This window comes from Xyrauchen texanus, chromosome 2 (assembly GCF_025860055.1).
Source record: "Xyrauchen texanus isolate HMW12.3.18 chromosome 2, RBS_HiC_50CHRs, whole genome shotgun sequence".
NCBI lineage: Eukaryota > Metazoa > Chordata > Actinopteri > Cypriniformes > Catostomidae > Xyrauchen > Xyrauchen texanus.
Window position 1 is genome coordinate 31,273,432 of NC_068277.1, and position 25,513 is coordinate 31,298,944.

At 40.6% G+C, this 25,513-nt stretch overlaps 1 protein-coding gene across 3 annotated transcripts in view; it reads left to right on the plus strand.

Moving 5' to 3' along the window:
* Window positions 1–20,486, plus strand: part of LOC127618632 (potassium voltage-gated channel subfamily C member 1-like) — a 74,634-nt gene extending 54,148 nt beyond the window's left edge. Inside the window, exons 3-4 of one of the 3 annotated variants that reach the window (XM_052091205.1) lie at window positions 12,842–13,027; window positions 15,826–20,486. In XM_052091205.1, the coding sequence (XP_051947165.1) occupies window positions 12,842–13,027; window positions 15,826–15,965 (326 nt within the window). In that variant the 3' untranslated portion in view covers window positions 15,966–20,486. Of the gene's footprint in view, window positions 1–12,841; window positions 13,028–13,806 lie in introns of all 3 variants that reach the window. The other 2 variants (XM_052091218.1, XM_052091211.1) reach the window with 2 other exon arrangements.
* Window positions 20,487–25,513: the final 5,027 nt, after the last annotated feature.

Sequence of the window (25,513 nt, forward strand, 5' to 3'; positions counted from 1 at the left end):
TGAAATATTCTTCCAAAAATCGTTTGTGTTCTGCTGAAGAAAAAGTCATTCACATCTGGGATGGCATGAGGGTGAGTAAATGATGAGAGAATGTACATTTTTGGATGAACTATTCCTTTAAAGTGAATTGTGACTGAGGATAACATTCTGCCTAACATCTCCTTTTGTGTTCCCTGGAGAAACAAAGTCATTCAGGTTTTTTACTCACAACATGAGGGTAAATGACTGAATGTTCATTTATGCATGTGTGTGTGTTTGTGCGTGTCTCGTGTGTGTGTGTGTGTGTGTGTGTGTGTGTGTGTGTGTGTGTGTGTGTGTGTGTGTGTGTGTCTGTGTCTGTGTATGTCTGTGTGTGTGAGTTGGTTTTTGATGTTTACAAGGACATATTTTTAGGTAACACACTAGTAATGTGTGTTATGCTATAAATGTGGTTTATGAGGACACCCCTAGTGTCCCTGTAATTCAAACGTCTTAAAAAAATACAGAACAATGTTTTTTTGAAAATGTAAAAATGCCAAACATTTTCTATGAGGTTTAGATTTAGGGGTAGGTGTAGGGTTAGGGGATAGAATATAAAGTTTGTACAGTATAAAAATAATTATGTCTATGGAGAGTCCTCGTAATAATAGTAGTACCAACGTGTGTGTGTTTGTGTGTGTGTATACTGTCCCTTTAAGGACTGAAATGGCATTAAACTCATGTTTCCTTCCTCTTCACCATCTTTCTAGATTTGCCTTAAAGCCCAAAAAATACACGTAACTTGCGTGCAAAATCTCTTGATTGAAAATCATTCAAATACAGCCAACCATCTGGAGACTTACAAAATCTCATCACACTGCATTTTATTCAGCCTCCTCACATCAACAAGCATAGAAACACATACAAGTCTGCACCATGGTTGCGTAACAACCAATACCCCATGCTACATTTTGTATATCTATATATTTTTTCCATCATATTCCTTTGAGGATAAATCACATACACCCAGAAAGTGGTAGCACACTCATTCAACAGCTTGTTTTTGTCGATCAGCTTGCCCTAATAATGTCTTATTTATATGTACACAATATACATTGGTTTTGTTAGTTTAAAGCCAGGGACAAGATCATATTTGGGTGAACTATCCCTTGAAGAGCTCAAAAAAACAAAACCCTTCATTTTAGCAGGGCTGGTCAACCCATTTGGTGACATAGACGAGCGCCTACGGTGGCATCGCTGTCTATCATGCGGGTTGAATAGTTTGAAGCTCTTTGTCATGCAGTAAAACAGTAACGGGATGCTTTAGAAGACAGAGAATAAAAACAAAGCTAAATTAAGAGAACATTTACTTTGAAACAAAACCTGCAGCTGCATTTGATGAAGATCATGTGTGAGTATGAGTGCTGACTGTGAACGATTGTCTACAGCAGGTAAAGATACTTTCTAAATAAAAGTGTATCAAAACACTTACATTACATAAAAGCGCTTAAAAGTACAAAAACCAAACCAATACCATGTTTTTTGGATATGTTCTTTGGAGTAGCCTTCATATAAATACCATGATATAGGCCTGCCATATATAAAAACTGTATATTTTACCATATTGTACAATCACTGTGCCATGATACTGCCACAGCAGGCTTTTGAGAACGGTAACTTTGTGCTGTGTAATGTGAAAAGGTGACAATATTTTTTTGTCCATTCATTAATGCTATACAATATATATAGGCTACTTAAGAAAGTGTTCAAATGATGCTCCTAAAATCACCAGAAATAAATGCATTGGTGATGTTTTTGCAATATGAATAAATAAACTAAATAATTTTAAACCCCCCTACAACATCATAGTACAATAGTTTGTGTACTTGATGGGCCCCAGACTCTCCAGTAATGATGAAAGCCTGTAAATGCCTGCTGTGAAATATACTGTACAATGTGCATAGATCTTTAGGGCAGTGTTTTTTATTTTATTTTTTTTCATCTTAGACCACTTGACTTGGTTTATGTGCACTTTACATTGAATTATTCCTATATATTGTTAAACCCATTTATAATGCCTACTTAAGAAGCCATAACATACAAAGGGGGGGTACTAGTCCTACTAATGGGGTAGAGTTAGCACTGCAGCTCAGCCTCCACTATGCTCATTTATTCACATGCTACCGATACTCTTCCACCTTCTTTACTGGGTTTATTATGTATGTGTGTGTGTGTGTGTGTTGTGTGTGTGTGTGTGTGTGTGTTTGATTTTTTTACCTTTCAGTAAATACTGTACACTGTCATATGTTGGCTGTAACACTATTCTGGCTAGTAGCAGTTGTAGCTGCAGAAGGTTGGTGTAGTAAACGTCATGGTTACTGTTGTAACCTTGTTCCCTGATGGAGGTAATGAGATGTTGTGTCGAATTTAGTGACACAAGGGGTCTTTCTTCAGAGCCTCACATACTTCTGAACTTGAGAAAAGGCCAATGAGAAATTGGCAGACAGAATTTACATGTCCCACCCCCGGACATACGGGTATAAAGGGAAGCGTCTGTCAGTCAGGTTTTTGCACTGAGGAGCCGAGAATAAGGTACGGACATTTACAGTGGTAGGTCTAGTGTCGTGGCAAGGGGGACACAACGTCTCATTGCCAGCCATGGCCTTTTCGCTCTCTATGTTTCTTGCATAGAGTGTAAAGTGGCTGGTGCTATCTTAACGCTATGAAATGCACCGGGGAGGGTGATCTTTCCCGATGCTATTCTTTCAGGGTAAAAGACCCTGCGAAGACCACATCCTGCCCAGACTAGGGGGAGGTGATATGTGGCCAATACACCACATGGGTTGTCAAGCCACATGTGGGAGTGGCGCGGTGGTAGGTCCTACCTGATGAGGGTCCTACACAGTGACCGGGGACAGAGGGACTGGGTCTGCTGACAGGGGGACGGTACCGCAGAAAATATATCACAGGGAGTTGCCTGAAGAGGGATTTAAGCCTGCGGAGCCCTACCCCAGTACCGAGCACTTCTGGCCTCCGCTGAATTCACAGGCCAGAAGGCTTGGGAGGAAGAACATCCAGGAAGCGAGAGCTTAGTGCTAACCTGGGAGAGAGAGTGCAGTAGATCAGCTTGGTGAAGGGTTTTAGGTGCAAGCGGAACACCCGGTCAGCTGTTCCGTATTACCGAGTTCTACCAGCTTGGACCTGACAAATTACGGGACGAGACAGACTCAACCCTGATATTGTAGAATTGTATTGTAGCCCACAAGGATGCCACACTTCTCATCGAGTGTGCTCGAACCCGCAAGGGGTTGGCTTGGGTCTGGTTGGCCAGAGAGTTAGCGTCAACCACCCAGTGAGCAACCTTTGTTTGGAGATGATGTTCCCTTTCTGCCGTCCGCCGAAGTAGACAAAGAGCTGCTCAGAACATCTAAAGCTCTGCGTGTGGTCCAAATAGATACACAAAGCACATACGAAAAGGCTGGGTCGGCCTCCCCCCAGGGCAGCGCTTGCAGGTTCACGAGCTGATTCCTGAAGGGGGTCGTAGGAACCTTGGGCATGTAGCCCGGTCGTGGCCTTAGGATGACGTGAGTATCTGCTGGACTGAAATCCAGGCAAGTGTCGCTGACAGAGAATGCTTGCAGATCTCCAACCCTCTTGATGGAAGCAAGCGCAATCAGGAGGGGCATCTTCAAGGAGAGGGCCTTGACTGCAACTGAGTCAAGCAGCTCAAAGGGGGGTCTCTGAAGGACCGAGAGGACCACTGAGTGATCCCAGGGGGGGTACAGGCTTGGCCAGGGCGCCTCTAAGGAACCTCATAATCAAGTCATGCTTACCCAAGAACTTGCCGTCCACTGCATCGTGGTGGGCGATGATAGCGGCTACATACACCTTCAAGGTGGAGGGGGACAGCCTACCCTCCAGCCTCTCTTGCAGAAATGAAAGAACTGACTGAACTGCACATCTTTGCGGGTCTTCAGACCGGGACAAACACCAATTTGCAAACAAGCGGCACTTAAGGGCATAAAGTTGCCTGGTAGAGGGAGCTCTAGCTTGGTTGATCGTGTCTATGACTGCAGGTGGTAGGTCACTCAGATCTTCCGCTTCCCATCCAGGGGCCAGACGTGGAGGTTCCAGAGGTCTGGGCGCAGATGCCAGAGGGTGCCTGTCCCTGGGAAAGAAGGTCCTTCCTCAGGAGAATTTGCCAGGGTGGTGGTGAGATCCGAGAACCAAGTCTGGCAAAGAGATCAACCTGTGCCATGCTGAACCAGCCCCAAATCAGCTGGACCACCTGGGGGTGGAGCCTCCACTCTCCGCTGGGCGAAACCTGTGTCCGCTGTCATGTTGAGGTTGCCCGAGATATGAGTGGCGTGCCTGCTGACTCCAAAGGAGGAGATGGTGGGCGAATTGTGACATATGATGACAGCGCACACCGCCTTGGTGATTTATGTACTCTACCGTCACTGTGCTGTCTGAACGGATAGAGACGTGCTTGCACCGGATCAGCAGGAGAAACCTCCACAGGACAAGGAATATAGCCAGCAACTCTTGGCAGTTGATGTGCCAATGCAGCCGGGGCCCTATCCAGGAGCCAGCGGCTGCATGCCCGTTGCACATGGCACCCCAACCCTATTGAAAGGCATCTGTGGTGACCACAACACATCTGGAAACCTGCTATAGGGGGACTCCAGTCCGCAGAAAACAGAGGTCTGTCTAAGGGTTGAAAGTCTGACAGCAGGAAGGGGTGATTAACACACGGTATGTGCAGTGGTGCTATGCCCACCTCGGGACTCGAGTCTGAAGCCAGTGCTGAAGCTGTCTCATATGCACCAACCCGAGCGGCGTGACTGCGGCCAAGGTTGCCACATTCCCCAGGAGCCTCTGTAACTGTTTTAGATGAACCCCTGTGCCAGGCTCGAGCACCTGTGACCTTCGTGGCTCTGAGAGCTAGGTCGGTGGCAGAGCACAGTTCCTGCAGCACATCGGGGTCGGGACTACCCAGGTGCAGTTCTTTAAGTGCCTTGGCTTGGTGGACCTGCAGGAGTGCCATGACATGCAGGGCGGAGGCGACCTGTCCGGTGGCGCTGTAGGCTTTCGAGGTCAGCGACGATGTCATCCTACAGGCCTTGGAGGGTAGTACCGGGCAATCCCGCCAGGTGGCGGCGTTCTCAGGGCACAGGTGGATCGTAACAGCTCTGTCCACCTGGGGGACATCCATGTACCCATGGGCTGCCCCACCATCAAGGGTAGTGAGAGCGGAGGAGTGAGGAGTCTGGTTCTGTGCAGTAAAAGGTGCCCTCCACGACCTCCTCAACATGTCATGCACTTCCGAGAAGAAAGGTTTCCCGTTTGGGGTGGAGGCTGGGAGCTGCACCCTGAGCCGAGGTACCAATCGTCAAGTCGTGAAGGCTTGTTCCAGTCCAAGCCCACGCTCACAGTGGCAAGCATGTCGGCCATCTGCGCGTTGGCCTCAAACTGGATGGGCTGACCCGAAGGTGGCAGTGTGATCGCTACCCAGGCACACGAGGCAGCGTCTATGACTGTCAGTCTTGGAGAGATATCGACCACATCCAGGAACTACACAGAGGCGGAAAGACATCTTTAAAAAGACACCCAGCCGCTCGGCTCCAAAGAAAAAATCTGACTGACAGACGCATGCCCACTTCCCTTTATACCCGTATGTCCAGGGGCGGGACATGCAAATTCTGTCTGCCAATTTCTCATTGGCCTTTTCTCAATTTCAGGGGTACGCAAGGCTCTCAAGAAAGACCCCTTGTGTCACTACATTCGACACAATGTCGAGTGAGTGGCAGAAAGTGAACAGCTGTTATTCTGTAACAAATTACAGATGCTGTTGACCACATCATCATAGTCAGTATCTATGTTATCTCATTTTGTTTGTGAGAAGTGTATGAGAACATAAATCATTGTTGCTTCTGGAAAAACATGAGTATTTTCCATACTCACCTACATGTTAATGTGACACATTTACAGAGTAACTGACCAGCATTAATAAGCAACATGATCACACAGGAATTTGGCATGCTTTTTCCAAAATTTCTGTTACCTAGGGCAACATTATGCTGACTCACTGAGATGCCCTATGTCCCACCAGACATATTTGGAATGGCTCAACAACAATTACTTTCCCTCGTGGCTTGACTGGTAGCATGTTGCGTCAGTTGCATGGGAGACCACAGTTCAGTCCCCAATCAAACAAGGAAGTAATCACATTTGTATGAACAATCATAAGCATGATAAGAAGATTGCATTTTTTGGTTAAGGTTAGATTTGAGTTTTGGTTGAAGGGTAGATTAAATAAAATAAGCATTTCTCTTCACTGTTTTACACTCTGTTCAGCTGAAAGCAATTATTTTTACAACTGGCTTCTGGCAAACTCTTCAGGATATAAATGGATGTCTCACTTGTTTATATGCTCTGAAACATTTACTGCTTTAGCCTCTGGAGGCAGTATTTTCAAATTCGGTCAACATATACCGATTTTGGCTAAAGAAAGATCAGCCAATTTATATGTGAGATCAGGCTGAAATAAGATATACTGTATAAACCACTCCACTCTTTACTCAACATTCTTACAGCCAAGTAAGTGGTGCTAAGTGCCTTCATTCACAGCACTCGGTCATAGATTGTGTGGATAACATATAAGGCCAGCTAATCAGGATTTATAATAAATTATGTTAAAACCCCTTGTCGATTTAAGAACCTGGGCTCATAGATTCACGTTACTATACCGACCCTATTTTACAAAATGAGTTTTACGTAGCTCATTGTACGTATTGCTACAGTGTCCAGGTAAAATTAACACTAGAGGCGCAACAACAACAATTCATTTTATTCACTTTCACACTCACATGTAAAATAGCCGATTATCAGTTCATAAACACTATTTGCTCTGTTTCTGACACAATGTTACCTTATGACATTAAAACACTTTTACTATAGTGCATGACTTGAAAGATAATACATTTTAATTTGCAGTACAAAACCAACTTTAAGGTTTAGGGTAGTGAGGTAAGTTAACTCGACAGAGCATTAATTTTAAAGCTCAAGTATCTCATATCTGTGAAACTAGCACCATCAAACGGAATTGCAAAAATAAACAATGCTTTCAAAACTAACACAGGAATTGTATAGTGCCATAGAGAGACAATGTTTACAGTTTTTGAGAAAATTAACCTTTGCAAGGCTTACTTAGTGTTGTCTCAACAAACTGGTATAGGGGAAATTATTTTTAACACAGAAAAAGTTAGATACTTAAGCTAAAAATAACCCTTAAAAACCTCATCTATTTGAGGAATGTTTAAATTGCTATTAGAGCCACACACTGGACATTCAACCTCGGAACTGCTGTAATACTTTTGAGGAACCATGTAACATAATTTTGCAAAAATGTCACCACAGTCAGATAATTTCACGCAGAGATCAAACTGCATTTTACAGCTTAATGTTCCTACATCAAAATTATAAACAGAGTGAAAATAATCCAAAATGTATTAAGTGATTTGGTGATTTGTATCCAGCACCTGTCATGTGTTTATTAAAAAAAACTAAACATTGCACATAGTGGTGGTGGATTGTGCTTGTGTATCAATCTCCACAGCCATTTAAAACATAAAAGAAAAAAGTACAGCATAGCCGGTGTGTCCCTGTGCACTAACTGAATGTGGAGTGAATTTGAATCAATGTCTAAATCAAATTCTGTATAAAGATGCAATGCTGCATAAAAGCTGTACTAAAGTATGTCATTCACTTACATTTTACACACAAACACAAACAGCACATCTGTAGATGAAATAACCATCCCACTGATGAGATAGCTTGGGATAAACACTGAACTTTGAGAATTCACTCAAAGAATAAAGATGTCACAATTTGAGACAGGCTAAGGCATGGCAATAATTCAATCAAAGAAGAGAAAGAGAGAAAGAAAGAGTACTTCCTGCAATATCTATTTGCCTGAACATTCTGTCTTGTTAGTTTCAAACAAAGCTTTCTTATGATGAAGTGAAAAGTTCTATTGTGCATTCTGTTTTCACACCATCTCTTTATCATTTCATTTTCTGTTTTTACACTGCACTAGAGCCTGTTGCTATGGCAATGGTGTCCAAGCAACCACACAATAGGAATCGCGCCCTGCAATGAGCTGCAGTCAATCACTCGCCTTGCACGATTCCTGTGCTATTCACACAGCACTGCAGAACACACACCTCACACACACTGAGGAAGAATGCAGTAAAATCAGTACATGACTGTTAAGTGACACTTGAAGGATAAAATGCATATGCATTTCTAATGGTGGATGCTTAGTTGAGCGCGGAACACATAACTGACAGTGAATACAGTGAAACTGTCTTCATGCTCAACTGCCTCTTCTCTCCCTTATTCTGTCTCTCCCCTGTTACTTTTAGTACAGCTTCTATTTTAAATGCATTTTTACAAAGCAGAAAGGCCTTGATTATCAGCTCCATCCATTTGACTGTGGGCATAGAACCATTAAAATCACCACCTCATAGAGTGAAAGCATCTGTTCAATTGGCCTGAGTAGCACAGCAACACTCTCAGCGCATCTTGGTGACACTAACACACAGTCGTGTTTGAGATTAATCAAAACATTGTCCTCTGTAGACAGTGATTTCATCTGTCACTATCTTATAGTTCCTTTTTTTGTAAAATAATATCAGGCTATGGATTTAACAGTTTATGATGGATATGACTTACAGCTGATACATATGCATATGTATTGTATGTATGCATACACTGTTACTGATGCATTACACAACAGTACACTAACTTTAGGCCTCAAAATTTTAAAGAAAAAGAAACAGAAACAAGAGAATTGAGAATGAGTTGCTTGTGTTCATGAAACTACTCATAAAGATGAGTCATCTCCCCTTCCCTTCCTGTTTACAGACTCTCCGTTACAAAGAAATGTGTCACTTCACTGCTTTTCCTGAGGCAACATCCATATTAATCCAGATGCATGCGAAAATGGCATTTTCAAAATGCTCTCTGTCTTTGTCTTAAAACCCCTTGAAGCGCATGCAAAAAAATTGCCGTTCCATGGGCGGTCTGAAACGCAGTTGTCCTTGCGTTCTGACGCCTGACGGCAATTCCGAGTAAACTTCCCACTTCCTTTGAAGGAAAGCATTGTGAAGGTTGTACAAAGTAACATTTCTCTTTAACAATCAAATTGATTAGCAGTCAGAACAATGGGGCTACAACATGGGCAGCCATCTTGATTTATTTTGGGTGGAACGGATCACATGACATACAAACACATGTAACAAATACATCATAGTTTTCAGATATCTCCATTTTCACTGTCCACACTACAACGCGATGAAGCATTTTCAAATTCATCCATTTGGAAGAGTGTTTTAAAAAAATTCTGTCTCGGTGTGGACGGAAGGCCAAAATGTCAAACAAAAGATGCATTTTCAAACAAAAACGAATTATTGTGGATGTGGCCTGAGTGTATGTTTTGAGGGTTTGTGTACACACACCACACAAAAATGCACTAAAATATTGATACCAAAACCTCAAAACATGGCCTGAATCATGTATAGACTCACATGTTCTTTGGGTGTTTTACACACTAACTGCCAAAAGTCAGAGGTTTACTCTAAATTGGTCATGCAAAGAATTGAGGTGAATTTATTTATCTTGAAGAACAGGACCTGGGGAATAAAAACACCACACAAAATATCAATATGTTTTAAGTTGCAGTGGTGTTACTTTATATGTGTATGTGTCTACAGATTGTGCACAATTTACTATCTATCAATAGCCCATAATGAAATGAAGCCACATATATTACCAACCAGACTCATGTCCCATTTGAATAACCGCAGTCGAACCCGGCTGCACTTGCTGATAGATGCTATTTAGTTGAAAGTAATATGCTATTAAGGGCGTGCTTGAATCAGTGTTGGCGATACAATGGAAAATTCAGGTGGGAGATATGATAGTTCACAGCGTTCTTTCCCCAGAGGAGCTTTGGCAGCGTTCTCCCTTCTCATTGGTCTGATCGATGAGGTGTAAATCGAGTGAGCAGAAGCTTTTGGCTGCCACAGAGCTCACAGGTGAACAGGCTGGTTGCCATGAGCTGTTTCTATTTATACCATGGGTCTGTTGAATGCTTGATTCTTATTGGTTGATGGATGTTCTAAGGGTTGCAATTATTTTGCAAGTAGTTCCATGTCTTGACAGCATAATGTTTCCATATCACTATGCCAAATTATTTCAGTTATTTCAAAAAGCAGTACAGGCTACCACAACATAATAATCAGGTAAGACAAAGACATTGGATAAGTACATTGAATAAGAATGACAAACTAAATGAACTAAATTTATTTCAATTTCAGTTGAAAGTAACTTCGCTCCCTCTTCCTCTCTCTATTTCTCTCTCCTCTCACACACATTCACCATACACAGTCTACCACAGCAAAATAACCATGTAAAAAAAAAGACAGTGGTTAAAGTAAATTGGTTAGGAACCAAAAAAAATGGCTATAAATTGATAAATTTATATATTTTTTTTGGTTGAAAAGTGCCCTTGTGCCCCCTCTTTCTCTCGTCTCACCCAAACTTACACACGCTGACACACAAACAGTACATAGGCACATACGCTTGCACACAGACTCGAGTTGTGACCAACAAACAGAGCCGCACCCCCGCGACTTAATCAATACAACAGTTTCTACAGTATATAGTCCGAAATAACTTTTAATATGTGCATCTTTTAATGTTTGAATGTATTTTGCCCTAATCAGCATCCCAAAGCTATACTGGAAAGCACTGTCGCACTCCCCCTCTCTTTCTCTCACATATACTCTCTCAGGAGCAAAGTGAGCCATTGGTGTATGAGTGTGAATGGGTGAATGGGTGATTGGGACAAAGTGTAAAGCAATTGGGTTACCTCTAAGGTTAAAAAAGTGCTATATAAATGCAGACCATTTACTGAGAAGTATAGTTAAACGTACACTTTGGCAATTTGAAGAGAAGTTATTTCTGACGAGAGCCACTTCAAACACAGATTCATCTCGTGATCTCTCACGACACACATGCACGCACGGACATGCACTACTTTGTTACTCCAATGCTGAAAAGAAGTACATCCTCCATTGCTAGTTGTTAAGTGACATTTTCAAACTAGCAACGAAGACTTGAGCTGTATCAAAACTAGATACACTTGATCAATACAACAGTTTCTATATTGTCTGAAATATCTGTGCCAAGCACCCTAGCACTCCCCCTCTCACACACATTGCGCACGCACTCGTTAGCAAAAACAGAGCCATCATGTCAGCGCACACCTGCATCTCAGTGGGGTTGAGAACAGTTGTTAAGGTTTACAATGGAAGTATTACGACACTTGCTGCTGATGAGAAGTGTGCTTAAACTTACATCTTGGTGATTTTTGAAGTGATGTTACTTTTGACGTGAGCTGCAACAAAAAAAAGGTAATCCCAGAAGCGATCTCTCTCAGTTTCTGAGTTTCTCCCTGTCGATCACTCAAAAACAAACTCACACACAAATGCATACGCACACTGACACATGCACAAACACACTACATTGTTAGACAAGAAGTGCTCTAGAACAGCAGTGCAAGCCTCACAGCCCTCCGTTGCTAATTCTGAAGGGAACGAAGGCTTGTGCTGTATCGAAGCAAGATGCTGAATCCGCTGCGGAAGAAAGTAGTTCAACTCACAAGAGAATCCATGGTGGAAGATAGTAGTTCCACTCACAAGAGCATTGTAGGGACGAAATCAGAAATTGTGGTAACAGTGTTATAACCGTGGTGTAACGGAATAATTGACTAAGGCCTGTTGAATTATTGGAAAATAATGCACTCTGCTGCACGTCGTGGCCGCAGTACCACCTCGTGTGTGCATTCATTTTCAATAATTCAACAGTCCGTCGTCAATTATTCCTTACATATTACATTGTGGCCAGGAGCTATAATTCACTGCTCCTTTTTCATTGTTTGGAGTAGAGCCAAATCTGAACCCTGCTGATTGGTTAAGTGTGGTGTTACATAAGAATATGTGTGCTGTAAGTGTGTTTATTGCAGTTGGACCTGGGTACAAGCTTTTCAAAGATTTTTTATTTTAATTTATCCCTATTAGAATTTATATTTGGGTCAAAAACCTGCGATGAAAAGTAATGGTAATTCTTTTGTTGTGGTTATCAGAAATTAGCTTAGTTTTTCTTATGCTGCCTTCAAGTGCACCTGGAAAGCTTCTACATCTGAGTTGGCCATTCGTTATTGCAAATGTCACACATTCAGGTCAGAATCAAAGTGTGAAAGAAACCAAACTAAAACAAATACATAATGAACAACAGCAAGTGCTCTATTTTGCACTGTACCATTGGATAAGCAAAAGTGAATATAGCTTCATCACTTTTACACAACCTGCTTGATTTATAAATGCATAGCATCTGACAAATTATTAATGAATTTGCATAAAGAAAATGCCAGTGGTGAGTCATTTGCTTTACATTTGTTGGCATTAAGATCTGTCATATTAATATTATTGAGTTGCAGAGTTGCTCTCCACTATCTTATTCATCACTGTCATCCTTTCCAAAATCACAACTTGTGAGTTTCCCACTAGTAAATATGACATAAGCAGCTGACACACTAGGCTTTAAGCATGCAAACTCTAATGCATAACTTTTACTTTTTGTTGAATGAGTATGCTCCTGGTCAGACATAATGGTGAACACTGGTCATACATACATTCATTCCTTTACATCCATGCTGCCAAATATTCATGTTATCTTTCTGTCCAGCACAACCCCACACATGCATCAGTTTGGGTGTTGTGGCTACATGTTCTTACATGTGCTTATGTGTTTGAAGATCCCAAAGTGAATGGTGAAGCAGCTAAAGCAGCACTGGCCAATGAGGATTGTCCCCACATAGACCAAGCTATTTCCCCTGAGGACGGCCAGATCTTTAACCCAAGTGAGCCACGGGGAGACACTCCATGTTTTCTCCTGAACGTCGGCAGACGATCTACTAACACAGGAACCAGAGTGAGGAAGGGTATGTAACAGCTAACCTCTGTGTTAGGCCACTGCCCAACACACATAAACATCTACACAAATGTAATATATCAGGTGCACTACAAACAAAATAAAGACATACAGTACAGCGAAACAGCGTAACACACAGACATTCCAATCTACAGACAAGCAGAGCGCGCCCACAACAGACGGTTTGTTACTAGACAAAAATCTGCATTTTCATGACAAAATAGATAAAAGACCAAATTTGTGCTCAGGAAATAATATATTCCCAACATATAGGTTCCCATCTCATGTATCTTAGTTGGAAGTCAGACTCAAACTTTACTTGCCCACATTGGCTCACTCCTATTGGCTCACAGGAAACTGCAAGGAAGCTACATCTTTTATTTAAAGTTTCATTAATTATTTTATTATTTTTTAAGGATTACTGTCAAAATTATTTGCCTATTTTTAATATGCAAATACGATGAAGCAGACAGTATCATATAAGGACCCTTCCCTGCACGCTCAGATCCTTCCACTAGTCACATTTCTCCAACCCTCTTCTCTTTTGAACATATTATAAATAAGTTTTTTTCCACACCTCGCTGCATTATGTCAAACTCATATAACACACATACAGCTGCCTCCTGGGGCCAACCTTAATCTTTCCTTTTTTCTGTTTTTCTTTGTGTTTGTTTGTTTTTTACTTGTTTCTTACACCACTGTACATGCCTGTGGTCTGCCTCTATGTTGTTATCTCCCTCCATTTCCCCCTCTCTACCATCTTCCTTTTGCTACCTGATTTTCCCATAGCCGGAACGTTCTCAGGGAGGTCAGGGGCGGAGCCGGCCGGCCCGACGTATGGCCCACAGGGTTACCCACTGCTGCAGCTAGGCTGGGCGCACAGCCCAGAGGATGGCCATGCCAGGGTCACCACCTGATATCCATTCCTGTTTTACTGTCATACGGCTTAGCGTTCAAACCACTCCCAGCAGCCTTAGATAAATAAAAGGCCCCTGCACACTATGTAGCTTTAGAGTATGTAAACAAATGTGCAAATTAATGTAGTGATATAAAGACCGACACACTCTCAAGTAAACTCATGGCACTGTTCTAGTTTAAACTTCCCTTGATGTCAACTAATCTGACCCATGCTGTATGAATAGACTTGAGAAAAGTTGGCTAAAGAATCACACCCAGAGTGATGTTTCAACAACAGTTATAACTAACACCAACAGCAAAACCAGCCATGGCCATTAATGAATCATATTCAAAAGAGATTTTCTACTTCTACCATCCTAAAAAGTGTTACCAATTTGTCATTCCAGTGCGTCATCATTTTCTAACCAATAGCGCTGTCTGTCTGTGTCATATGACATGTTGCTCTGTGTGAGCATGCTCTGTTTGACTTCAAATCCTACCCAGCCAAATGCACCTCAATCCAACATAATCACTAGGCAGAACTACACACATGGTTCCCAAAAAATATGTTGTTGTTGTTGTTGTTTTTTCTGTATAAATGTATCTGTGGTTTATGTGTATTGTGTAAGTAAACGTTAATGGTTGTGGGTGATTGTTATAGAGATGTTTTTTAGTGTGCCTGTGTGTGTGTGTGTGTGTGCATGCAGTGCTTTTTTGGAGTGGACTTTTCTTTTTTCTGTAGCTTTATGTTGTGCATGTGTTTGGGCAGTCCTGCAGCTTTACTGCACACTCTGTCCTGATGCCTGTATGGTATTGGATGAGAAAGTGAAGACTTGGTTTTGCACAGAGGCAAAGAAAAAGTTGACATATACTGTACATTTATGCCACAAACAAATAGACTATGGAAAAGTGCCTAAAATTGACAGCCTGGTCTCATTGAATCACATTACTATACCTACATTGCAAAATGATTTTACATGGCTCGTTTTAATTATTTTTATACAAACAATCAATAAAACTGCACATTGTCAGTTCATAAACATACTTTTAGCCCTGTTCCTCACAAAATGCTATCTTATGACATCAAAACACTTGTGCTATAGTGAATGGCTTGTAAGGTGATACATAATGTTGCATTTTATAACCAACAGCGTTTACAAGATTTTTCAAGCATGATCGAATTGTGCATTGCTTAACTGATGGATGTGTTGCAGTGGCGATGCAAAGGACAAGGGTCTGAGTCCTAGAGTGTATCCAAGTCAACACATGAGCTAAAAGTGTCAAAGAAGCACCACAGAATGACGTGATTGCTTAAGCAATTGCATTTTTCATTTCACATTTGAATTTTATGGCACCATCAGTTAGATTTAGGTTTAAGGTAACTCGCTTTCAGCGCCACACAGTGGACATTTCACATTGGAACTGGTGCAAAATGTGTAATCACAGAACCACATAATGTCATTTTGCAAATATGTCACCACAGTCATGTAATTTTCATGAGATCAGGCTGAAAATTGGAAAGTGACCCTGACGAATGATATAACTAGATCAGGACATTAATCGTTTGGTTGCCTTGATGTCAAATTTATCGTTGATTTTGACGTGTGAATTTATAGATCAATGAATCTGTAAACTACATAATTCAATCGATTGGTTGATTGTCTGTCTTATGCCTTGCAGTCCACAGCCTTCTTTGCCCTATCTAATGCCAGGTTAACCAACTGGTCTTTGTGCATGCCATCTCACAGAAATTGCATGCAATTTTAAACCCTTTAAAATCTGACCCTTAGCAGCAACGACCAGGTATGAAAACATTGTGTGGAGCAAGATGACATTGGTAAAGCAGTGCACTATCAAAACCTTTGTGTCTCAGCAATTGCCCTGTGCACATTTCTCTCCACTAAACTGAAGGTTATCAAAAGTCCCGAAGCCTGGGCACCATAACCAGCAAGGCCCGAACATTGGCCGAGGTGGTGTCGATGTCTACTGGGTCCTGCGGCCCGCCTGTTCTCCTGCGGCGATCCCATTCTCCAATCCCCTCCATTCTCTAAAAAATGGAGCAGTGGTGTAGTTAGAGCTATCTCCCTGGGTCTTCCTCCTGCTCTGCTGCCTTCTGTTCTCTGCAGTGTTTGATTTGGTCTGGTCTGTCTTGTTCTCTGGTCCTTGTCTTCTGGAACAGTGTTTTTGTCTCCTCTCTTCCTGTGTCCGATTTGCTTGTTTCTTGTCCTTACCTACCAGCTCTCAACCCATGCAATGCCATCAGAGAGAAACCTCAATGTCTAAAACATCTCAGGGAAAGTTTGAAATATTCCCTAGTCACAAATGTTTATCGATTATAAAAGAACTGGGATCAGAAATCAATACCTTACTTTATTATAGCACATTATTGATCCAGGGATCACTTCAACTGGAAACATCTGTCAAAAAGACTTTCATCTTTTGAAGCAAAATCTCCCTTCCAGGTTAAATCGACCGTGTTAATTGTATAAATTCCACTTGTGGAATTTCAATGATTTATTATGATTTCAAGAGTGTCCCTTTTTGCACAAGTAAATTTTTACATAAAACCCTTTTTCACAAATGGAAGACAACAATAGCCATTTTTATTCTCGACCTGTTGCTTTTTTTTTTCCCTTTTCATTTTTACTTCCCCTTTGCTCTAGTGTTTCCCCTCTCTCTTTGCTTGTTTAATGAGATCCCAGCCTGAACTCCTTCTGCATGTCAGAGCCTCTACGGCAAGTGTCTCTCCTTCCTCTGTAATTCTTTCACTCTGTCCGTGCATTTCTGTCCATCTCTCTTTCTCCAACCTCTTTTGCTCTGGATTTCAAAAGCAATCCAAATCACAGTTTTTGAGAGAGAGATAAAAACATCAAAAAATACCAATAGTCTTATTTTCTCAGTCTTAATTTTCTCCTCATTCTGAGTTGAATGAAAAAAGGCCCTTTGGCACGATGACCCTGAGCAATCCCATCCCCCCATGTATTTTCTACTTCAGATCCATGCAAAGAGGAACCTGCACTAGTTAAGTATATGCAGTCAGAGGTGCTTAAAGTGACCTGAGAAGGGAGCAGCATCTCAGAGGGGGAACCAAAACCTTGGGTTCCCTTCTCCAGCCTTTCTTGACTTCACAATGGCCACAGGGATTTGAGGCTGGAGTCCAAAGGAGGGATGTGTATGTAGAGAGAATAACAGCACACTAGATGATGTTGTTAGTCATCACAGTGGCGTATGTTTTTGTTCAGAAAGAGTCTGTCTTTAATGCACTCTGATTGAATGAGGGAGCACATGGACCGGGACTTTTTAAGGAAGAACTTAAGGACCATACATCAGCTGAAGAGTGCAATGGATGGATGTCTGGCTTAAAAACAAGCAAAATGAGTTTTCTAATCACTAATGAGAGTACATGCAGTGTCATCGGTGACAGATGTAGTGGACTCTTACCTGTTCCTTTTAGCATGCGCTGCATGGTGTTACATAAAAAAAGAGGAAACTATTCTATATCTGTTATGAATATCTGTACAAAACAAATATTTTCTTTGTAGAGTTCTTCACTTTTGCAGAATTTACATGTAGCCATGGATAATGAAATATTCAAAGAACATGTTATTTACTTCAGCATCAGATTTCTTCATTATGTCTTTCATTTGTTACTAACCACATATGACTAAGCTCTGGTCACATTGACCACAAAATCTGAATAAGACACTTCAGTGGTTACTGACGTAAGATAGATTGTATTTTCTCAAGCTTTCTATGTGGTAAATTCAAACTTTTCAACTTTGTTTCTGTCTGGCATGCTTGTGATTCTGGATCTTATAGAGAAAAAAAAAACTGAGCAAAATGAGTTGTTATTTTTATGTTTTATGACATAATTATTAGTGAATAGATCCTGTGGAAAACTATAGTGAGCAACTGTATATTTTACATATCAAGTGCTGACTTTTGACAGTGTTATTTTTGGAAGGGGGAAAAAAAATCAAAAACAAGAAAAATGGCATCACGTCAAGATGTTTAACATACTTTTTCTCTAATTTCTTTTAGCTACGAATACAAAGAAAAGCAAAAAATACAGATGTATATTTACATTATAAGAGAATTGTATGCAATTTAGAACGTTGAGGAAAAACAAATGCATGCACTGTTATGCAACAATAACTGCATAGAAAAACAAGAAAACATGACTACAAATATAGCATGAAATAAATTTTGTATGAAACCTGTTAGAGGGCTTAGTTTTTTGTTTGTTTGTTTTGTTTATTGGAATGGAAAGTTTGCATTATTTCTATTTCTCTCTTTGGTTGTGCCAATACTCTCTTTGGCCTGAAGTTGACAGGCACAAAGATGTGAATTGGAAGGGAGTGAAAAGGGAAAAACACGTGTCTCCAGTTGGAGCAGCATGGCAGGCTGCACTGATGAGCATGGTGATGAATTAAAACTTTTAACGTTTGAAGGAAACAATGACAAACCTGCATGCCGTGAACAAGCTGAAGTTTGAATATCGGAAACAACAGTGTCAACATACTCTCTGCACAATGAGGTATGATGCAGAAGCCTGCCTTGGATGCATGGGAAACGTGCCTGCTTGCAGATTGCATTAACGTCACCCTCTGGTCTCCTTTCATCCCTTCCTCCTACTCCTCCTGACCCCTCCATCTCTCTTCTGCACTCGTTCGCACGTCATCCTGCACCCTCTTCACCCGTATTTGTTCTCTAGATGTCTGGGTAATAACTCGTCTGTTGTCTCTCTTCTTTTTCATGTCTGTAGAGGTTTCTCGGCAGGGCCGGCACAAACAGCCTGCAGACTCAGTGTGTGTCATGAATCGTGGTGTTCCAACCACTGTGTGCATGGCCCAGAACACCCTTCCCTCTTCCTGATAATAACCATCTATAAGTCTGTGTCATGTACATTAATGGGTGGATCCATGTGTTGGATTTACAGTTAGGAATGTAAGGTCTAATATAGAAATCTTTCTTCACATTATATATAAAGAGGGACACTTGCCAGCAATCCACCCCCCTCTTTGTTGGCCGCTGATAATGTTACAACTTTTGGTAGTGTGGTGTAAAATGTGTATTTGAGTGCATGTTTGTTCAATATGTGTGTTTTTTGTGTGTCTGTTTTGTAAATATGCTTTTCGTGTTGCACATGCTTGCTATTGAATATTTAGAGTAACATATTTAAAGGGTATATGGTCAAAAGTATCTACTAACAAAGTTTCACAAAACTGCCTTTGAATTTGAATAGGGTCAAACTTATAATGTTCCCTGATGTGCTGCTGCAGTTGCCTTTGTTTGCAGTTTGCACTTTTAAACTTTTACATTCCTTTGGGTTGTAAATGTTAGTGGACAGATTGTGTCTTGAGATCAATTTTTGCTTTGTGTGTTTATAATGTTGTTACACTCTAACTCTTTCTATTTCTGAACCCAGCAAGAACATCAATACACTCCAGATTCTCCAAATTGAAGTGAAACTTTTGAAACAGAAAGCTGATTGTATGCATGCAGAATCATGCAACAGAACAACTGAAGTGGCAAATAATGAGTTTAACAGGGATAAACAGGTTTAATTTAGACCAATATTACATAGAGTTTTAAACCAAGCAGAACTCTCTTAAACAGATATTAAGAATTTTTTAAATTTTATGCTAATACAATATAACATTTGGGTTTGTATAATGTTCTTTAGCACAATCCCAAGTCTTTTTTATTGTTTTAAAGCATTTTTATAATTTTTTAATCACTTTTTATTTTTGGCCTTTTTTCATTATAGCAATACTCGTGTGTAGGTTTTCTGTGCACTAAAAATAGGTTCACATATTGCTAATCTGTTTATATTTATTCACCAGGGTTGAACCCAAGTCTTTCAACAAGCATTTGGATATTTGTAAATGTTACATGTATATTATATATTACATATATTATAAAATTGTGGCTAAACTTTGCTTGGTAATTCCTACTCTATTTAAACAAAATTCCAATCCGTAGGTAGCTACAATCCACTTTAATAGATACATTTTAAAAATACATTTGATTATATTGTTAATGAATGAAAACTGCGCGATTTGCAATAATAATGTTTGATGGTAAATAATAAATATATCTCAGTTTCACCTTTCATTTTAAAAGGGAGCATGTAAACTCTTTGTCAAAATAGACTATATAAGCATGTCTCCAGCTTAACAAGGAGCTAAATATTACTGAATTTGCTGTTTAGATGATGCTTCAAAGACCTTTTAATGCTGCTCACAAGTTACCATTTTTGTTACTAACAAATTGCAATTAACTATTTGAGATTAACTCTCTTTGATAACCTACAATAATTTTAGGGACACTTATTGTGATTTCAGCAGAAAATAAAAAAATGCAACAACAATGTAGTTTCTTTTAGTATATCTCTGAAACTTTGCATGTCTGTCATTCACATCTAATTTGAATATTTACCAAAAATGAATCTTTCAACAATGTGTGCCATATGAAATTTTCTCAATGTTTACATCTTTACTCTATTTTCATATATGCGTATATCATGGTTGATGATGCCTGTGTGATCCTGTGTGTGTGTGTGTGTGTGAGTGCAAGGGTTTGTGTGTGTGTTTCCTCTGTTTGAGTGCATATACCCCCAGTTCCTTATTCTGCAGCTGAGCTTTGAGCTTTCAGACACTATGGCAACCTAGTTACCTAAAAGGGACCGTAACCATAGCAACACAAGTATGTGATCTGCTTTCAAGGGCAGCCCATTTCTCCCATGCCTCCCCACTGCCTGGTTACATTTGTACTCACTATTTGGATCCACAATTCATGAGATACATTAACACATCAGAACACAAAGTTCTTCACATAATTATCACTGATGCTAATCTCTGTCAGAAACGGTATCATTACAGACTACTGCCTCTGCCTACATAGACCCGATGCGGTTTCAAGGTACATAAACAAAACTAGACCAATGGTAATGGGATATTTTCAGTGATATACTTGTTTGTGTGCGTATTAAACCACAGCCTTATAGTTTCTACCCCTCCCATTCTGTGTGCTATGATAATGAATCTGGAGTGTATTGATGTAAGGCCCTGTTTAAACCCGGTATTAATATGTGTTTTGGGTGATCCTATCACAAATGGACAGGCAAGACACATCACTGTTTACACCTGGTCACTAAAATGTGTCTCTTTTGACCACTTGTGTTTGATTCCGTGGGCGAGAGTCTTTGATATCATATCCTCAAACATTAATCATTACATCAGTGTATTACTGCATGATAATAAAGTGTAAAACCTTAAAAGAAGAAAAAGAAAGTAAAAAATTCAATTGTGCACTTTTTCGGATTGGATGGTCATTTTTCAAAAGTTGCTCATCCAAACTGAATCGTTTGAAAACTCTTAAAACCCCATGCTGCGATCCATGTATGGTCTAAAATGCAATTGTCCTCATGCTCCATTGCTAGAGAGCAATTCAGAGTAAACTTTACATCGTAATAAAGTCCAAGCAGTCCCAAGTAGAATCACACCAGAGAGAAGGGATGTCATTACAAAAGTGATTTTAATTCGTAAGAGGTGCAAAATGTGCAAATAAACAGGGCCTTAAGAGCAAATAAAACCAAGTTTACTGGATTTATATAATCACATGAATAAGCAGGTGTACAGGTGTTCCTAATAAAGTAATCCTGAGTGTATATGGCACTCTTGACTTCATAGTTTTAACTCAAAGCAAGACCAAACATTACACTGGTTCATGCAACTAGCAGCCTTTAACTAGCAGTTACTTTGTCACTTAAAGGTGACTCAGTGTCTTTTTTTCTAATTAAAAAACTTTTAGCCCCTAAGAAATTAATTGTACTTTTGAAAATATGTTAAAATCACATGCACTAACATTAAGACTCCAGTGAATTGAGCGAGTATTTCACCCTGTGTATCATGCTGTGGCCAGTGTATTGCTAGTCTTATAATCCCTCTTCTTATGCAGTGTGTATTTACACATGAATCAATCATGTTTCATTCAACCGAATGTTGAATGTTAAATGCTTTAAAGCAGAGTAGTTTGGATGAAAATTTATCCTAGGGTAGTGGTTATGGTAGCTTTAAAACAAAGCAATTAGGATGCACAAACAGTCAGTCCACGTTGTATGTAACTATAATAGGCTATAAAGGCTCATGCCTAAGTTTCACTTACCACTTTCACTTATGAGGACACATTTCTTAACTCTCGGTTTGATTGTCAAGACAAAGGCAAAGTTTACGCCGGCTGCTCACGTAAGCTACAGTGCACAATAAATCCACCGCTACAAATGAGAACAACTGGATTCCACATAAGCATTCAGATTTACATTCTTTTACCAGCAATATTTAGCCATTTCTAAAACATAAATCAGGGTGGGCTAAAAGAAGACTTGTGTTCTGGCCATCGCTGGTAAGCATGGCTCACGCTCTCTGGAACTACAATGCCCATCATGTACTACGTCTCTTCCTCAAAGTTTGCACACATGTCGATCTACAATGGGAACAGGCCATGCCAGCTGCAACCTTTTCTCTTTTTTCTTCCACAAAGTGAAAATTTTCAGCTGGGGCCATATGCATTCGCGTTGGGGAAAAGAAAAGAGAAAAGACACTGCGGAGACTACATATTTTACCAGCCGCATGTGGAAGAAGCCCTGTGTTAGTTACTACCCGGAGGGGAGGAACTCTACAGCATGGCGACCGGAGGCAGGGGAAGACCCTGCCAAAGGGAGACACGGATTTGACCTCAGGGAAATCATACCATGGAAAATACGTCACAAGGGGTTACCATAGGTAACCGGCAAATGTGGAGCACCTACCCTAGTACAGGGCATACTAGCACACGTATTCCTCCGCCGAATTCGCCAGCCGCAATGCTATGTTGGAAGAACATTCAGGGTTTACCATCTCGTGAACTCACATGGGGAAAAAAGCGCACGTCTTCCTCTCAGGGAGGGTAAAGGTACTGTGCGCAAGCGGTACAGACAGCCAGCTGCCCGCACACTTACCTGCTCATTCCTGTCAACACACGGGACGAAACTGGCTCAACATGGAGATTTAAAAATCACACAAATGTATTGGGTGTTGCCCAGCCCGCTGCTCTACAGATGTCTGCTAGAGTGGCACCATTGTCTAGTGCCCAGGAGGACACCACACTCCAGTTGTAGTGTGCTCATAGTTCCAAAGGGGTGGGCACGACCCTGGGCCTGGTATGCCAACGATCCAGTGGGCAAGCCTCTGTTTGGAGATAGCGTTCCCTTTCTGCTGTCCCCCAAAGAAGACAAAGAGCTGATAAGAGCATCTAAAGCTCTGCGTGCGGTCCAAGTAGATGTGCAAAGCACACACTGGACACAGAAACTACAAGGCTGGGTCTGCCTCCTCCCAGGGCAACGCTTGCAAGCTCACCACCTGATCCCTAAAAGGGGTTGTGGGAACCTTGGGCACATAGCCCAGTCAGGGTTTCAGGACCATGTGAGATTACGCCGGATCGAACTCCAGGCAACCCTGAGTCAAGATGCCTGTCTCATCCCCAGAACTCGACTGAGGCAAACGAGCATACTGGGGAATGGGAGGTCCATGAAAAAATCTGAATGAGTGGTTGCGAGCCAGCTCCTTTTATACCCGTATGCCCAGGGAGGTGGCATGCAAATTCCACTCGCCAATTCCCATTGGCCTTTTCTCAAAGATCAGAGGTGTTTGGGGCTCCCAAGAGCGACCCATAATGTCACTACATCGACACAACGTTGAGTGAGTGACAGATAGGGAACTACTGTAGACACTATAAAGACAAAAGCATTAAGTAAAATTTTTTAATTAATTATAGAAGTGACATATTAACACAAATAGTTAATTAACAGTAATTGGAATGGGTTTACACATAGGCCAAATACATCTCTTCTGGCTCTCATCTGACATCAGTTCAGAGGAATAATAATTATTCAGACCCATCATCTCTCTCTATTCTTTCTTTAAATAATGCATAATTTGTCATAGAATTTCACCTTTCACTGATAAAAATTCAAAGCATATGATGTGCTTGTGCAAACCCTCAGCACCTAAATAAGGCAGGGAAAAGGGAATCCACTTGTAACTGGAGTCAGGAAAGACCTGGTGGGGTTGGAGTGGGACTTTCATATTTTAGAGATGGAGTCCATGACACAGTCCAAAGGATGGCTTTGGTAGCTTATGCTACTGTAGTGGAAATGGACAGTGCAAATATACAGTGAAGACATGGAGGAAGAAAGTGCAAGAGATGAAATCGACAACCTTGTTGCTGTGTAGCATGTTTGATGACTGCATTTCTGCTGCTCGTTTGAGATGAATATTTAGCTTTGAACTGGTAACACTTTACAATAAGATTCTATTCATTAACATTAGTTCATGCATTAGGTATTATGAGCTAACAATTAACAATTTGTTTGTTACATCATTTAGTAATCTTTGATAATGTTAGTTATTAAAATACTATTGTTCATTGTTAGTTTATGTTAGCTCATATTGCATTAACTAATGTTAACAAATGCAACTTTTGATTTTAAAAATGTATTAATATATGTTGAAATTAACATTAAAGAGGCCCTATTATATTGTTTGATATTTTACCTTTCCTTTAGTGTGCAATATAGCTGTTAAAGGTCTGAAAAGTTAAAAAGCACAAAGTCCACACAAAAGGGAGTTATTCTCTCCCACAGACAAAACTGCTCCTGAACTACATAAAATATCTGGCTTGTAGTCCAGCTATTTATTCCAAAAAGTATCTACATCAACATGTAACGCATTTGCATAATGCCTGCCTAGGGGCTACTTTGGCCCGCCCGCCAGGATGATTTGGGTTAGTGTTGTCGCCATGTCGAGAAGACGCTGTTTTCTTCACTACGAAAGCAAAACCTTTTTGTTTGGACTTTCAAAGAATCAGTGGTTAAAATGTATTTTAAAACCACAACCAATTTTCAAGATGGTTATTCCTGAAAGATGGTGCATTTCCTACTTTGTTAGGACAATCTGGTGCTTCAGGATCATATCCTGTAAGTATGCCTGATTATTTGTGGATTTACCTGCTACTGAGAGTTCAAATGCGGAGTTTTGTGTTGTAGCTAAGGTGTACACCCAGTGCACAGATGTAGGCCTCTGCTAACCTGCTAGCTAATGTTATTGTGTTGAAATAGTTTTGCTAATCAGATGCAGGCCCACTTTTACCTACAATTGTGTAGAATTATGCATATTGTTTTTATTCTTACTATAATTAATAGTGATCAAGTGTGAACCTGCTATATAATGTTATTGTTTTGTAAGGGTTTACTATTCAGCTGTGGGTGGCTTTTACCTAAAACTGTGTAACAAAATGGTCGATCTCAAGAGTTTTATATAATTATATAATTATTATAAGCTGTAATGTTACAGGTCCAATCCACGGTAATACACAGCTAACTTGCTCACTAACTCTCTAATACCCCTGGTAATGTCCAACCGGGAGCAAGCCTCTGTTCTCCACTCATAGCTCTGGGGAAAAATGTTTGGCTACACCCATTCCAGCAAAAGATGACTAACATACGTAGATGCACTATTTGTCTTTTACTTAAAGATTTGTTAGGTTCACATTAATCAAT